This window comes from Corythoichthys intestinalis, chromosome 19, assembly GCF_030265065.1.
Source record: "Corythoichthys intestinalis isolate RoL2023-P3 chromosome 19, ASM3026506v1, whole genome shotgun sequence".
Taxonomy (NCBI): Eukaryota; Metazoa; Chordata; class Actinopteri; order Syngnathiformes; family Syngnathidae; genus Corythoichthys; species Corythoichthys intestinalis.
In genome coordinates, this window is record NC_080413.1 from 8502857 (window position 1) to 8519640 (window position 16784).

General features: G+C 40.8%; 1 protein-coding gene across 2 annotated transcripts in view; it reads left to right on the plus strand.

Moving 5' to 3' along the window:
• itpkb (inositol-trisphosphate 3-kinase B) overlaps positions 1 to 16784 on the plus strand; it is a 54520-nt gene that overhangs the window by 10922 nt on the left and 26814 nt on the right. For both annotated transcript variants that reach the window (XM_057823090.1, XM_057823091.1), the window contains 2 exons: positions 379 to 618; positions 2727 to 3479. In XM_057823090.1, coding sequence (XP_057679073.1) covers positions 379 to 618; positions 2727 to 3479 — 993 coding nt within the window. The remainder of the gene's footprint in view (positions 1 to 378; positions 619 to 2726; positions 3480 to 16784) is intronic.

The following is a 16784-nucleotide window of genomic DNA, read 5'->3' on the forward strand; positions in this document are numbered from 1 at the left end:
CCTTTGTGGTCAAGCCTACCTCCTGTGTAGTAAAAGCTAGGTGCTAATGCTAATGAACAGCTACATCGCTGCCGTCTTGCCTGCCGCTCTCGCTCTTTGCTGACGTAACTGCTGCATGAATTCCGATTTGGGAGACTTGACAGTTCAGATCGTCGTCATATTCTGGAAAAATATGCTGCAGATCGCATGTAAACCACATAAGAAAGTGGCTCAGATCGGATTTGCAATGGTCCCTTTTCAATACGACTTGTCCCGTTCAGACCGTCAAGTTAATGTCTCACTCGAGTCGGAAAAACACGAAAAAATCGGATTCGTGCATTAAGACCTGCAGTATGAACCTAGCCTTAGTGACCCTTGACCCATGTGTCAATGTCCTAGATGAGCCCCACCAGGACGACAGGTCACACGTTTGTTTTCCCACCCTCCCCTCGGGCTCGCTCTCCGTCGCCTCGGTGCCGGGAGCTTCTCGGGGTCAACGTGGGCCAAAGGGTCCGACGACTCAGTTCGCCTGGCGCCGGCGAGGAAGAGGAGGAGTCGTCGAAGGGAGGAGAGAAGCAAGAGGAGCGCAGACGACAAGCGCAGCTGCTGCAGATTCATAAAGAGCTGCAAAACGTTGAGGTGAGCATGAGTATTACAGTATGAGTATTCAACACTACTTAAAGGTCTTCATTGTTTTAGCCAACACTAGCTAATAAAACAAAATCCAGTAAAAACGAAAAAATACAAAAATGCAGTATTCTTTATCCTCTGCGAAAAAACATAAATATGGCAGTTTTTTTGAGTTCCTTTCAGTAGTTGTGAAAGTCATCTTTGTTTTTGCCTCATGATTGTTTATTATTGCCCCCTTTTGGCCAAGTTGTACACACTAGAAGGTTAGCCAATCCATTTCAGTCTTATTGCCAAACAAATGTAACAAAGATAACCATTGACGGCGATAGACGTTCAATTCACTTTACAGTAACTCATACCCATATCCATTTTGACTGGGAGGAGCTGGCAGCGAATATTCACTGCCATCCCTCCCAGTAAAAATGGATCGGACGTCTAATCACCTTCAATGGCAGCATATGAGTTAACCTTTCTTAAATACCATAATTTTCGGACTATAAAGCGCACCTGACTATTAGCCGCCACCCACCAAATTTGACACGAAAACGTCATTTGTTCATTGATAAGCCACCCTGGACTATAAGCTGCAGCTGTCGTCTGTGTATTATGGGATAGTTACACCAAAAGTAATTAGCCGGTAACACTTATGTGACAGCGGCATCATAATACTGTCATAAGACGAAATAAACCACCAAGTTGTGAACCAATTGGCTGCAAAGCTTCATTGTTTCAAGAAGCTTCATTTGGCCATCACTGCTCCCTTGAGGGAGACAGTCAACCTCTGCTTGCTGCTACTGTCAACACTGTTGTTGTCCAACATGCTTCCTAGCATGCATGGCAGTAAAATAACAATTAAAATTCATGTTCTGTGCTAATTATTTCTTCAGTTACTCTTCCAGTTGCTTCATTAATTACTAGTTATGGTATTTGGTGACATTTTATTTGACAGTGGTGCCATAAGACTCTCACTAGACAATCATAATTATGACATGACACTGTCATGAGCATAAATGAATGCTTATGACAGATGTCACTTAGTGTTATTTGGCAAATTATGTCACTTTTTAATGGATGTAAAAGATCCAAGCTGGACATAAATGGAGTTAGTGACATATGCTCATGACAGTGGTATGTCATAATTATGATTGTCTAGTGACAGTCTCATGGCACCACAGTCAAATAAAATGTTACCAAATACCATAACTAGCAATTAATGAAGCAACTAGAAGAGTAACTTGGGGCAGACCGTCAACCTCTGCTGCCACCTGCTGTCAACACTGTTGTCATCCAACATGCCTCCTAGCATGCATTGCAGGGCTACAGATGTAAATAACAATCAAAATTGTTCTGTGTTAATTATTTCTTGAATTACTGTTCCAGTTGTTTCATTAATTGCCAGTTATGGTATTTGGTAACACCATAATAATTATGACATGACACTGCCATTATCATTAATTAATGATTATGACAGATGTCATTTTGTGTCATCCAGCAAATTATGTCACTTTTGAATGGATGTAAAAGATCCAAGCTCAACATAAATGGAGTTAGTGACATAATGTGCCGGATGACACTTAATGACATCTGTTATAAGCATTCATTAATGCCCATCATAGTGTCATGTCATAATGATAGTCTTAGGGCAGTCTTATGATGCCGCTGTCAAATATAAAGTGTTGCCTATTAACCTGCGAGAGCAGATTTTCACCTAAGAAATAAAATTTAAAGCATCGCCATATTTAAGACCTCTGTGACCTTTGATCTTTGACCCCTTCTTTTCTCATCATATCAGCTACCTTGCAAATTTGATTAAAATATGCTAGTCTGTCATCAAATTAACGTGGAATTCCTTTTCAGACCGCTGTGACTTTTGACCTTTGACCTCATGACCACAAATTTAATCATCTCTTCTGTTTCAAATTGATGAAAATCCCTTCATTCGTTCATAAGTCATCTTGAACACAATCATACTAACCTACGAAACTTGATTACAGTCATACAAACTTATGGACAATACAATTTTTTGGGGTCTATTTTTGAGGGAAGACAAGTTATTAATGGCATGAATTAAGGTCACTGAACTATACTGTACTTCTTTCCTTGTGTTTTTCTCTTAGGTCAAGGGGAAAGTGGGCATTTTCGAGGCTCACATATCTGGGATTCGTGCCCAGGTGCTCAACAGCGAGCTCCAACGCAGCCCTCGGTCTCCGAGACGAGTGTCGGGCCAAGTCCCGCCCCCTCCCGGCCCCGGCGGTGCAGCCCTTGAATGCTCAATGACCCAGGCCCGCCAGAGTCAAGTTCCTCCCGTTGTCCAAAATGGGAGAGAAGACGAGGATGAAGAAAGTAGCGCCGTTCAAATAAAAACACTGTCCGTCCAAAACGGCTGCCGGTCAGAAACTATAGAATCCCCCCTTCCAGATGGACAGCTCCTCGTCCGGGGTCCCTCGGGAGCTGATCCTGCCAAAGATGGAGGGATAGAAAAGGACAGCGAGGTGAAGGAAAACAAACAAACACCGAGAGATGACGGAGACTCAAGGGAGAGAGAAGTGAGCACGGAACGCCAGTCTTGCCCTCGCACGGACGCCGACATGCTGCGAGCTCACCCGGATACCCCCGCCGTCCTGCCTTCCATCCCAGCGGTCATCATCACCGACCACGGACTGGAGAGTCACCTCCAAGCCCCAGGGGGCACACCGAGCCCTGCTTCCAGCCCTAGCATGGCGGCTCGTGCCCTCAGGAAGCTGTCTTCGTCCTCGGCCTCGTCCGCAGGCTTCTCCTCGTCGTGGGAAGAGTCGGAAGAGGATATTTCCGACACGGAAAGAGGAGGGCAACTTCTCACCCCGGCGCAGCTCAGCTCTCGACAGAAAGCGGTAAGTATGTAAAATTAATTTTAAAAAATGTATACTTTTTATACTTGCTTTTGTAGCAGTTTAAGCCAGATGGCCCGCCAGGCTTATAAAGCACTGGAGGAAACTCTGACTTCCATAGATTACAATTACAATTTTTCGCTAAACTCTTGTATAAAATGCTTTTTCTCTGTCGGGAAAGTTAGTCATTTCAGATTTCTCACCAGCTTTTTATGTGTGTGCACACCATGTGAGGTGCTCCTGTGGCTTGACATTCACAGCAACAAAGCTAGTACTGTGTCTGACCTGTATGCGTCTGTTTGGGAGCCAGGATTCTTTTTAAAAAATCCAAATCCAAACGTCACACGCACGTAGTTTGGCTGGCACTTGGAGGCACTTTAAAGGAGAGGTGTCGGCTTGTTGTTCGTGTTATTTTTGTGTGTGAATATTTAATACCATCACACTGTACAGCGCTACCTTGACTTATAGTTTCATTCGTAAGCTCGTGACTAAAAATCAATCTGAGCTCACATCCTTGATGCCTAAATTTACATTTAACAAATATGCATAAAAATGGATTGGGGGAATAGATAAGTAGCTGAAAGTAATGGATATAAAAAAGAAACTAAATATACTAATATCATTATAATATACACTGCATAACTAAAAATTGGAAAATTCTAAATTTTAATTAGTTTTTATAAAAATAAATAGAAAAAACTATACAATATTCGTTCAACAACAACAACAACAAAAAATATTTTTGGATATTATTATTAAAATGAATTTTTTAAATGATTTTTTTTTTAAATAATGAAAAAAATTTTTTTCTATTTTTGCTTTTATTTATTATTGTTTTTTTAATCTTTTAATTTGTTTTTTTTTATTTTATGATTTTATTGTTTTTCGCTGTATTTTTTTACAATTTTATTTTCTATTTATATTTTTTATCAATACTTTTACACAATTTTATATGTACTGACTGTATGCACTCCTCTGATGCTTTATGTAATTTCTATACTCTTTAGTTGCCATTGATAGCACTAGATGTTCGTTTCTTCGCTGCCAACCCTCCCAATTCAAATGGATTAGGCGTTTAACAGTGATCAACTCATTGATAGATAATTGGACGCAAGCCTGGAGCACAGCTTAAAGCACATTCTAACATCGGTGAGCACTGTTACGATGCAGGCTGATGAGTTATGACACATTAATTCTGCAACAATTAACTCAAGTAATTCGATTGGACAAAAGCTTTGTATAAAATTTTTCAGCTTCGAGTATTTGTTTATTTAGTAACGTTATAATGGTTTGTTTTGAAAGTGTTTGCATTTAATTTAATTGATTTGGGTGGATACTAGAGGTGGGAATCTTTGCGCACCTAACGATTTGATTACGATTCAGATGCTCCGATTCGATTATAAATCGATGATTGATGCACCTCCCCACCCCCGCTTTTAATGTTTTGTACGTTTGTTCCAAAATTGTTCAAAAATCGTCTCAGGCTAAACCAAACCACTATTTTAGTAACAAGTTAACAGTTAAAAACGGTAAATAAAATACTCAAGTCCCCATTCTGTATCAGCAGTTTTAAACTACATTCAATTCACTTAATGTTGTGAATCAACCGTTAAAGTTGTTAAAATTGCTCCCGTTATTCCATAATTTCCCTTCTGTCTACTTTCTGTCGACGATACACAAGAAAGTCCGCCCGTCTCACCAGACCATAGGGCATGGTTCCATTAATCCATGTGCTTTGTTGACATGTCTTCAGCAAACTGTTTGCGGGCTTTCTGGTGTACCGTCTTCAGAAGAGGCTTCCTCCTGGGGTGACAGCCATGCACACCAATTTGATGTAGAGTGCGGCGTATGGTCTGAGCACTAACAGGCTGACGCCCGCATCTCTTCAATCTCTGCGGCAATGCTGACAGCACTCCTGTAACGAGTTGCATGACGTTTTGGAGGGAAAATGACAAGCAGTACTCAATTTGGACATTTAGGGATGTAGTTTCTAAGGGGTGTACTCACTTTTGTTGCCAGGGGTTTAGATAATAATGGCTATATTTTGAGTTATTTTGAGGGGAAAATAAATTAACTCTATTATATAATCTGCACAGAGACTACTTTTCATTGTGTCAAAGTGTCGTTTTGTTAGTGTTGTCCCATGAAAAGATATACATAAATACAGTGGGGCAAATAAGTATTTCGTCAACCACTAATTGTGCAAGTTCTCCCACTTGAAAATATTAGAGAGGCCTGGAATTTTCAACATGGGTAAACCTCAACCATGAGAGACAGAATGTGGAAAAAAACAGAAAATCGCATTGTTTGATTTTTAAAGAATTTATTTGCAAATCATGGTGGAACATAAGTATTTGGTCAATACCAATACTTTCTCAATACTTTGTTATGTACCCTTTATTGGCAATAACGGAGGCCACACGTTTTCTGTAACTTTTCACAAGCTTTTCACACACTGTTGCTGGTATTTTGGCTCATTCCTCCATGTAGATCTCCTCTAGAGCAGTGATGTTTTGGGGCTGTCGTTGGGCAACACGGACTTTCAACTCCCTCCACAGATTTTCTATGGGGTTGAGATCTGGAGACTGGCTAGGCCACTCCAGGACCTTGAAATGCTTCTTACGAAGCCACTCCTTTGTTGCCCTGGCTGTGTGTTTGGGATCATTGTCATGCTGGAAGACCCAGCCACGTCTCATCTTCAATGCCCTTGCTGCTGGAAGGAGATTTTCACTCAAAATCTCTCGATCCATGGCCCCATTCATCCTTTCTTTTACACAGATCAGTCGTCCTGGTCCCTTTGCAGAAAAACAGCCCCAAAGCATGATGTTTCCACCCCCGTGCTTCACAGTAGGAATGGTGTTTTTCGGATGCAATTCAGTATTCTTTCTCCTCCAAACATGAGAACCTGTGTTTCTACCAAAAAGTTCTATTTTGGTTTCATCTGACCATAACACATTCTCCCAGTCCTCTTCTGGATCATCCAAATGCTCTCTAGCAAACCACAGACGGGCCTGGACATGTACTGGCTTCAGCAGGGGGACACGTCTGGCAGTGCAGGATTTGAGTCCCTGGCGGCGCATTGTGTAACTGATAGTAGCCTTTGTCACTGTGGTCCCAGCTCTCTGTAGGTCATTCACTAGGTCCCCCCGTGTGGTTCTGGGATTTTTGCTCACCGTTCTTGTTATCATTTTGACGCCACGGGGTGAGATCTTACATGGAGCCCCAGATCGAGTGAGATAATCAGTGGTCTTGTATGTCTTCCATTTTCTAATAATTCCTCCCACAGTTGATTTCTTTACACGAAGTATTTTACCTATTGCAGATTTAGTCTTCCCAGCCTGGTGCCGGTCTACAATTTTGTCTCTGGTTTCCTTCGACAGCTCTTTGGTCTTGGCCATAGTGGAGTTTGGAATGTGACTGACTGGTTGTGGACTGGTGTCTTTTATACTGACAATGAGTTAAAGCAGTTGCCATTAATACAGGTAATGAGTGGACCCTCGTTAGACCTTGTTAAAGAAGTTTGACAGCCAGAAATCTTGCTTGTTTATAGGTGACCAAATACTTATTTTCCACTCTAATTTGGAAATAAATTCTTTAAAAATAGAACAATTTGATTTTCGTTTTTTTTCCACATTCTGTCTCTCATGGTTGAGGTTTACCCATTTTGACAATGATAGGCATCTCTAATCTTGCACAATTGGTGGTTGACTAAATACTTATTTGCCCCACTGTAGGTGGATTTCACCAAAAATACTGTCATTTCTAATAAAAAAAATCATAGGAAACCACCAGAATAGTAACCTTGGCGAACATTTTTTTGGACAGCTCAAGTGACAGCGGGTGTGGGTTATCATGTCCTTCAACAGATGTCCTGACAGGTGTCTTGGGTTGCAATTTGTTTATTTTGGCTGACCGATTTGAATGAAGGCCTAACGCTGCTCTTTGCATATTTCCACTGCTGCTCGTTCCAGGAAAACCATTAGAAACTTCAATTCTACATTCGAATTCTCCCTCAAATGCCGCCGTCGTTCGACCTGCATTCCGATGCTTGCGTGCTCACCTGTAACCCTTTTGTCTGATGAAACCTGGCACATCTGCGCCGACATGCAGCGACATATTAGGCGTGCTCCATCGTGCGAGCGGTATGCGGCCCCAACAAAAAAAAAAAAACTGCTTTCTGTTGACTCGGACCGAACAGTGCCTGCTTTAAGAACCGTCTCACGTTAGCCCGATAAACGGTCATTTCGGGGTTACGTCATCTGTTCCGAGATGAAATTTTGAACACGGCCTTATTTAGACACAACCTGGCTCATCTTTTGACTACTCCGGGCATCGCTCCAAGAAGGGAAGGCGCACGTGTGCCGCCTGTGTTGTTGTAGTCGGAGTCGCCGCACCTGAACGACTTCATCCTCAAGCTGGTTTGGCCCAGATTCTATCAGCAGTTGTTTTTTTTTTTTTGGGGGGTTTGAGATACGCCTGAAGGCATCACCGCCTCGTGGATCTTGTTGCACACGAAGGGAATGTTTACACAACCGGCTTGCAAGAATGAAGTTTCCACTCACAATGCGATGTGAAAATTGTAAGTTGCACGCACCTGTGCAAACAATACAATTATATTCTACAAAACAACTAATTAACAGAAAAAACTGAATTTGAATGAGTTTATCATTAGTAGACGTCCAATCCATTTGAACTGGGAGGGTTGGCAGCGAATGAAATTCGTTCATTCGCTGCCAACCCTCCCAGTTCAAACGGATTGGACGTCTATGACCGTCAGTGGCAGCCAACAGAGGCGTCACGTCCCATTAGGCAAACCCGGCAATTGCCTAGGGCCCGCAGCCAGCAGGGGCCCCCAGACAGGCCAACAGATTTAGCGCACAGAGCTTTACTGCACTGTCGCAGCGACAAGTGTGACAGTGCCAGTGAAAGCCTTGTGTCTGAGTTCCCTGAAGGGGCCCCTTCACTTGCTCTACACCCCCCCCACACACACACACACACAGGTGACTCAGAGTGAGATTGAGCGGCGATTTGGCTTTTTTTTAATTGGCCTATTTCCAAAATGAAGAGAAGTTATCCTTCTGGAGGCCACAAAAGAAAGAATAAAAAAAAAACAGAAGAGGAGAAAAGGAAGCAAGACAGCGGTGAGTGTACTATGTTAACTGTAGTTCTATATCCTAATGTAGTAGAAGCCGGGCACTTTGAGTGTCCTAAAAAGCGCTCTATGAGACCGAGGCGTTATTATACTTTTATTAAATATGCTATTACTCCAAGTCCAACTGTCCCCCTTACTTGCACACGCTCGAAGGGCCCCATGTTGCTTGGTCCCCAGGGGACCCTTGCTACGCCTCTGGCAGCCAGTGCCAGGCAATGAGTTCATTTTAGGGCATTTCACGTCAGTTCAAGTTGATTTTCGGTCTGTTCGGTTTCTTTTCCTTTTGGGGCATTTACGTGTCACTTCCTGTTGTTTTTGGGGCATTTACAGGTCACGTCCTGTTGATTTTGGGTTACTGAAAAGGAAGTGCTTCAAGAATGTGCCCAAATAATTAGAAAGTGACTCAAAATGAATAGGAAGTAACCTGTAAATGCCATTAAATGAACAAGAAGTGACCTGTAAATGGCAAATAACTGGCTGTGAATGCAGGTTACTACAGCAGATGGAATAACATTTTAAATGGCCAATAGCGTACCGCACGATTGCTATTTTTAGACCGTGAAGTCGTCATCGTAACGCGGAAGTGGGACATACAACCCATGTTATTTCTGCTTTTTTTCCTCATCTTTCAAAAAAAAATAAACATGTCGATCAAACACTACTGCTATGGAACTTGTAGAAACGACTCTAGACATTACGACATATGAAGGATGTTTTCTTCATACGTTTCCCGAAACCAAAAAAACGTGAAGAATGGATCAACTTGCGCGGACGTCCAAAAGACCAGTTTTTATTTCCCTTCACTATTGGGGACAAACGGGAGGTTGACTCGCCTAGCAACAATTGCTAACGTCATGAATATTAATGAGCAAAAGTGACGTTTTGCTTGCGGTACGCCATTCTTGTAATTTCTGTCAAGTATGTTTTGGCAGCCCCTTTATTGGCTGGGGCCCCAAGCAACTGCCCAGGTTGCCTGTCCGCTAACCCAGCTTCTGCAATTGTTGTTTTGTTTGTTTTTCAATGTTTTGAAACTTGCAGCTGTGAATTTTAGAACCTAATAAATTGACATAGTTTTTTCATACCCCCCAAAAAATTACAAATTTTTAAAAGTTAACTTTTTCAGTCTGGAACCAAAATGTTAAAAAGAAGAAACATGGTAACAGACAATGGCTGGCTGATTTATATTTTTTTGTAGCCAATGCGGATTCCGATATTTGGCCGAATAAAACCCTGATAACCGATTAATCGACTACATATTTTCATTGTGTAATAGCAAGGGTTGTTCCGATCATGTTTTTTTGCTCCCGATCCGATCCCGATCGTTTTAGTTTGAGTATCTGCCGATCCCGATATTTCCCGATCTGATTGCTTTTTTTTTTTTGCTCCCGATTCAATTCCAGTCATTCCCGATAATTTTTCCCGATCATATACATTTTGGCAATGCATTAAGAAAAAAATGAATAAAACTCGGATGAATATATACATTCAACATACAGTACATACTGTAAGTGCTGTATTTGTTTATTATGACAATAAATCATCAAGATGGCATTTACATTATTAACATTCTTTCCGTGAGAGGGATCCACGGATAGAAAGACCGGTAATTCTTAAAGGATAAATGTGACTTTGTATATTGTGACTAAATATTGCCATCTAGTGTATTTGTTGAGCTTTCAGTAAATGATACTGCAGCCATTTAACTTCTGCCCAAATGCATGATGGGAAGTGCAACCATGACTGTGCGTAGGGGCACCAATTGATATATCTTCTCTGCGTTGGGAAAGAACATAGGGTGTTAAGAAAATGATCAACTACTACCTTTCTTCCCCAAATTGCCTCCCACTTTATTTTAATTCCTGAGAGAGAGGCATTTTAAGGCTTGAGTCACATAAAAAATGGTTCCAAAGGCTGTCAAAATTCTCTGTACTCATTATACGCTGCCTATTAGCGCTATCTATAGGTAAAACGGCGTCTTTATAGATTGAACGTGACAATGCGTGAGTGGGTCATGCAGCGCATGCGTTAATTACTTAACGTGATTAATTTTAAAAAATTAATTGCCGCCGCTAACGCAATAAATTTGATAGCCCTACTTTAAGCCAAAACTACTCTGGATGAGTGTTAAGAGATTTTGTCTGTAACGTTAAATACAATTAGAAAACGATTTAAATAAAAAATATATATATATTAAAAAAAGGCCGATATTTTTTTGCCGATTCCGATACTTTGAAAATGACGTGATCGGGACATCTTTATTAATAAATCTTTCTTGCTCTCTTGAGGCTTACAAAATTGAATATTATGACAACATTTACATGTTTTAAAAAAAAACAACTAAAAACACCTCCCGCGATAGGACTTTTGCGCGTGCACACATCGCGATGGTGATGTTCAAAGGATATATTTTGCAGGCCTACACTACATTACTATGCATTACAACATTTTTCAACCGCACCCAAAGAGTTGACTCTGTAAAATACACCCGTCTTGCAAACACTACATTGACAAAGTAGAACAATAAAACACACGCTGCACTTTGTGCGCCGCAGTGGAAAATATTCACTACCACAGCGACCCGTCGCTAGGCAACCTTGTGACGTCAAACCGAGTTTCCCTCTTACAGCTGTGTGTGCACCTCTGCAACTTTACAGTGAGGGAAACACCAGTCAATAGACGTTAACAGCCCGTAAATAAGACTTGTCTATTTATGAAAAGTTGCGCACTGCTATTGTTAAAATGCACATCCACTTGCCAGAGAAATTTATTTTTACAAAGAAGGGAGACTTTTCTCCAAGAGGCTTGGACCACACACACACGCATAGTCGCACCGCATTCTAATTTTAACCGCGTGTGTGTGAGAAGTCGTCGAAGTGTGTGTTCCTCACTACTCTAAACTCTGCAGACATTGTTTGCCTACTGCAAGAAGAGCTGGCGGTGAGCGATAGCAGCGTTGTTGTTTCCTCCTGTGTGAAAGCATCACTCTGTATAAGTCTCCCCCTCAACCCCTCCTTTTTTTTTTTTTTTTTTAAACGTTACAACATTACACACTTGTCACCTGCGGTTAACCTTTTCTCAGGTTTTTTTTTTTTGCGATTCCCCATATGGCCAACATTTCCCCAATTAAATTTTTTTTTTTCACAAAACAATGCTATGTGCTGTCGAGTCCATTTAGACTGAAAATAGCAAAAATAACCCAAACAAACATATAAAATGCAATTTTTTAACTAAGAAAATGTGACTAAAGTAAGCCAAGAACATATTTACCGTATTGGCCTGAATATAAGACGGCCCTGATTATAAGACGACCCCCTCTTTTTCAAGACTCAAGTTTGAAAAAAGACACCAAATTGATTTTTATACAGAAAATAATTACAGTGCATCCGAAACAAATGATTATAACAACATATTTGAGAGCATGTTATTTTGCCTCATTCAAATCTTAATATCTGAACATTTAAATATGTAAACTAAAGTGCAATCACATTCGTAAATGGCTTCTGGTTTTTAAAATGTAAAGAAACCAATCAATTGTGATAAAACAACAAAATTGCAATAACTGCATTAACCATCAAAGTGAAGTCTAATTAACTGTAGTCTTGAAACAAATCTGAATAAGGAAAAACATTGCAATAAAATAATGCAAACTGGTTAAACTTGAGAGTAGCTGAGATCTGTCATGACAGAACATCGCTTGCGTCAATGATATCTGGCGCCATCTAGCGTCGTGAATGGGGAGAGTAGCTGAGATCTGTCATAACAGAACATCGCTTCAATGATATCTGGCGCCATCTACCGTCGTGAATGGGTATTATGTCTAGACCGCGAATATAAGACGACTCCCTCTTTTTCAGTGTTATTTCAATGCAAAAAACGGGTTAGGGTTAGGGTTTAGGGTTTACCGTCACACCGTCTTATATTGATTGATTGACTGATCGATCAATTGATTGATTGATTGATTGAACACGTTTATTTCGAATACTTAATACATAGGTACCAATAATCAGTGACAATAATGAAAAAAAGGAAAACAAAATATGAGTATTCGGAAAGGAGTGAGAAGAAGTAAAAATTTATTTTACTCCCACCCCTTGTCCTTAAGTCCTGACACATCAGTTCCATTCCTTACATTTAAATACATACATTCTTGTTTAACACATATACAATCTCACCATATAACCCTGCATATTAACTATACACAAATGTTGCAAAAGCCCAGTCCATTCATCAGCCCAGAAAAAATAAATAAATGAATAAATGACCAATTCAGGCCAATACTGTTATTTAGTTTTTAACTCATTTGCTGCTACTGAGTGTGATAGATGTCCAACAATGATAACTCAAGTATACATACAGTGGTATGAAAAAGTATCTGAACCTTTTGGAATCTCTCACATTTCTGAATAAAATCACCATCCAATGTGATCGGATTTTTGTCAAAATCACACAGATGAAAAAACAGTGTCTGCTTTAACTAAAACTATCAAAACATTCATAGGTTTCCATATTTAATGAGGATATTATGCAAACATTAACAGAAGGGGGAAAAATAAGTAAGTGAACCATCACATTTAATATTTTGTGGCCCCCCTTTTGCAGCAATAACTTTAACCAGACGCTCCCTGCAGCTGCAGATCGGTCTGGCACATCGATCAGAACTAATCTTGGCCCATTCTTCTCTACAAAACTGCTGTAGTTCAGTCAGATTCCTGGGATGTCTGGCAAGAATCGCTGTCTTTAGGTCGTGCCACAGCATCTCAATAGGGTTCAAGTCTGGACTTTCACCTGGCCACTCCAGAACGTATATTTTGTTCTTCTGAAACCATTCTGAAGTTGATTTACTTCTGTGTTTTGGATCATTGTCTTGCTGCAGCATCCATACTCTTTTTAGCTTCAACTGTCTGACAGACGGCATCAGGTTTTCCTGCAAAACATCCTGATAAACTTTTGAATTCATTCTTCCCTTAATGATTGCATGTTGTCCAGGCCCTGAGGCAGAAAAACAGCCCCAAATCATGTAGATCCGTCCACCATGCTTCACGGTGTTGATGTTGGTGAGCTGTTCCATTTTTCCTCCCCAGATTACGTTGTGTGTTACTCCCAAACAATTCAACTTATGTTTCATTAGTCCACAAAATATTTTGCCAAGACCTCTGTTGAGTGTCCAAGTGCCTTTTTGCAAACATTAAACGAGCAACAATGTTTCTTTTTTTTTTAGACCGCAGTGGCTTCGTCTGTGGAGTCCTCCCATGAACACCGTTCTTGGCCCTAGTTTTATATATAGTTGATGTGTGCACAGAGATATTGGACCGTGCCAGTGATTTCTGTCACTCTATAGCAGACACTCTAAGGTTCTTTTTTACCTCTCTGAGTATTCTGTGCTAAACTCTTGGCATCATCTTTAGTGGACGGCCACTCCTTGGGAGAGAAGCAACAGTGCCAAACTCCCGCCATTTGTAGACAACTTCCTTTACTGTCGGTTGATGAACATTCAGACTTTTAGAGATGGTTTTGTATCCTTTCCCAGCTTTATACAAATCAACAATCCTTGATCGCAGGTCTTCAGACAGCTCTTTTGACCGAGCCAGGATGCACATCAGACAATACTTCTCATCAAGACAATTCTTACCAGGTGTGTGTTTTGTAGTGGGCAGGGCAGCTTTAAACCACTTATCAGTGATTGGGCACACACCTGACTTAAATTGTTTGGTAAAAATTGCTTTTAATTGCTATTACTCTAACACATACAATATAAAATAAAAAGCACTAATATCATAGTTTAAGGAAAACAAGCAGAGTGCATAAAAGATACACGACCCCTTCTTATCACGGAAGCCCGACGTGTGCGTCATGAGCAAGATTGACGCTGACAAGCCCACATCTGCATCACCAACTCTCGCAATCAGTTCTCCCGGACAGTCCTGAACAAATGGCGGGACGCCCGGGTCCCAACAAAAGGAACACCGAAGAACGCCCGATATCCAATAGATAACATGACTGATAAGACTCCAAGGGCCCCTTTAACGCTGAGGTGGCAAAATCCTCAACCTTTGTTGAGGATTTGATTTTGCAACCCTCATTGTGTTGTTGTAACTCCTGAATCCTCCTGTCCAATCCACAAACAGACAATAATCCCAAACACACCCTTCTTCCTGCCCACGGCCCGCTCCACGAGAGCCTTCAAAAGACTGAATGTTCAACTAAGCGTTGCCATTTTTTCTCGGGAACCTTTTGTGAACGTGTGATATGGTGACCTTTGAACGAGTTTGCCTTCTCGCCTGAGTATGTGTCTGTTTCGCCTTTCTGTTTGATCGCTGTCGACCCGAATAAACTGTCAACTTGTTCTCGGTGAGCCTTTTTTAAACCTTTCAAAATGGTAAAAAGACTAAGGTAGGGCTAAAAGACTAAGGTGAACGCGCGGAGTTTGGCCTTCTGGCCGGGTTGTCGGTGTCTCGCTGGCCCGGGTCGATGGAGCTTCGCCAGCGTGGGGCCGGCAGTTAGGCTGCCGCGATTCCGGCGATCTTGCTACAAAGTCAGATTCCTTCAGAAATCGAAGTAAAGATGAAAAAATACCAATAGAAGGTGGAAGACGGGGAAAAAAAACATAACCGAGATAGCCCAAATAAACGTTTCCATTGATGACAAGTGATTTAACGAAAAAATTTATCAAAAATAATCCAAGGAACACATAAATCACTGATTTTAAATAGATTTGCCGCCACTGACAGGGATAAACCCTGCCTATAGTTAGCTGGGATCGGCTCCAGCACCCCCGCTGCCCTTGTGTGGATATGCGGCACAGAAGATGAATGAATGACAGTGATTACCAAAAATAATAAAGCTACCCGAAGTAAAGATGAAAACCAGTCTTTATCTCACTCGTAAGTATATATACGTACAATATATATAGTTTATAGATATGTAATAAACATATGTAATTTTGAACTCATTTACTGCTATTGACGGCGATGATGTCAAACAAACATAAACCCAAGTAAACCTTTAATATACTTTTGGACTGATTTATTGAGCAAAGCACTAGTTTAACGCTTAAAGATACATCAAGCATAATCTTTGCTATGGATTCATTGTCTACCATTGACGGCGATAGACGTCCAATCCATTTTTGAATGTTATGAGACACATTGCAAATAGTACAGTTGACTAGAGCTGAAACGAATACTCGAGCAACTCGAGTAACTCGAGTTTAAAAACTGATCCGAGTAATTTTATTCACCTCGAGTAATCGTTTATTTTGACAGCTCTAAGCATCACGTTTTGCTCGGACTACTTTTAATGCGGGACAACGTGCTGATGTCACGTGCGGGGAGGAAGAAGGGAAAAAAAAAAACTTACTGCAGCTGAAAGCCGCTACAAGCGACGCCGACGTTGTTAAATACTAGCCCGCACGATGCTACTTGCCATTAGCGTCTGCTGCGTCTCATAAAGATCACATGTATGTTGACCTAGATGCACCTATCAGACTCGGCCGCCTCTGGGCAGCGTTAGCAAACAGCCGCCATCTTAAAGCAGTAGAGCGCTAAGCGCTAATAAAGAGCTCTAAGCGCTAATAAAGAGCTCTAAGCGCTAATAAATAAGATTAACGTTACTGTCATTACTAGCTCACGTAACGTTAGCCCTGCGGAGGGCTAGGTTTCTATTAATTATGACCACTGTCGATGCGTGGCTAACGTGTCTTACATACAGGCTTTAACATAACTTAGCATTGTGGAGTGATGAGGGTGTAAAATAAAAACTTAATCATGCTAATTATCAATTTTAGCTCAGTAGTCATTGCTGGCTAAAACACCAAGTAGCACTGGTCCCTAATGTGCTCCAATACAGCCTGTATCATACATTTATTTTGAACACTGCAAAAACTCAAAATCCTAACAGGACTTACAGTTTAGACTAACTTAAAACTTAACTAGAACTTAAAAATGGCTTGACACCAATAGAAATTCAATTGAAACACGTGGGGAAAAAGTGATGTGTTTAATCAAGCGTAACGGCATTTTTAGGTAAGATATTTACGTATATATATAAGATCTAAAAAGTTTTCGAGTGAAAGCAGTGAATTAGTCATTTTTTTAAAATTCTAGTTACAGTTTGAGATGCAATTGTTGGCTGTTTTCAACAATATACATTGAAAATGA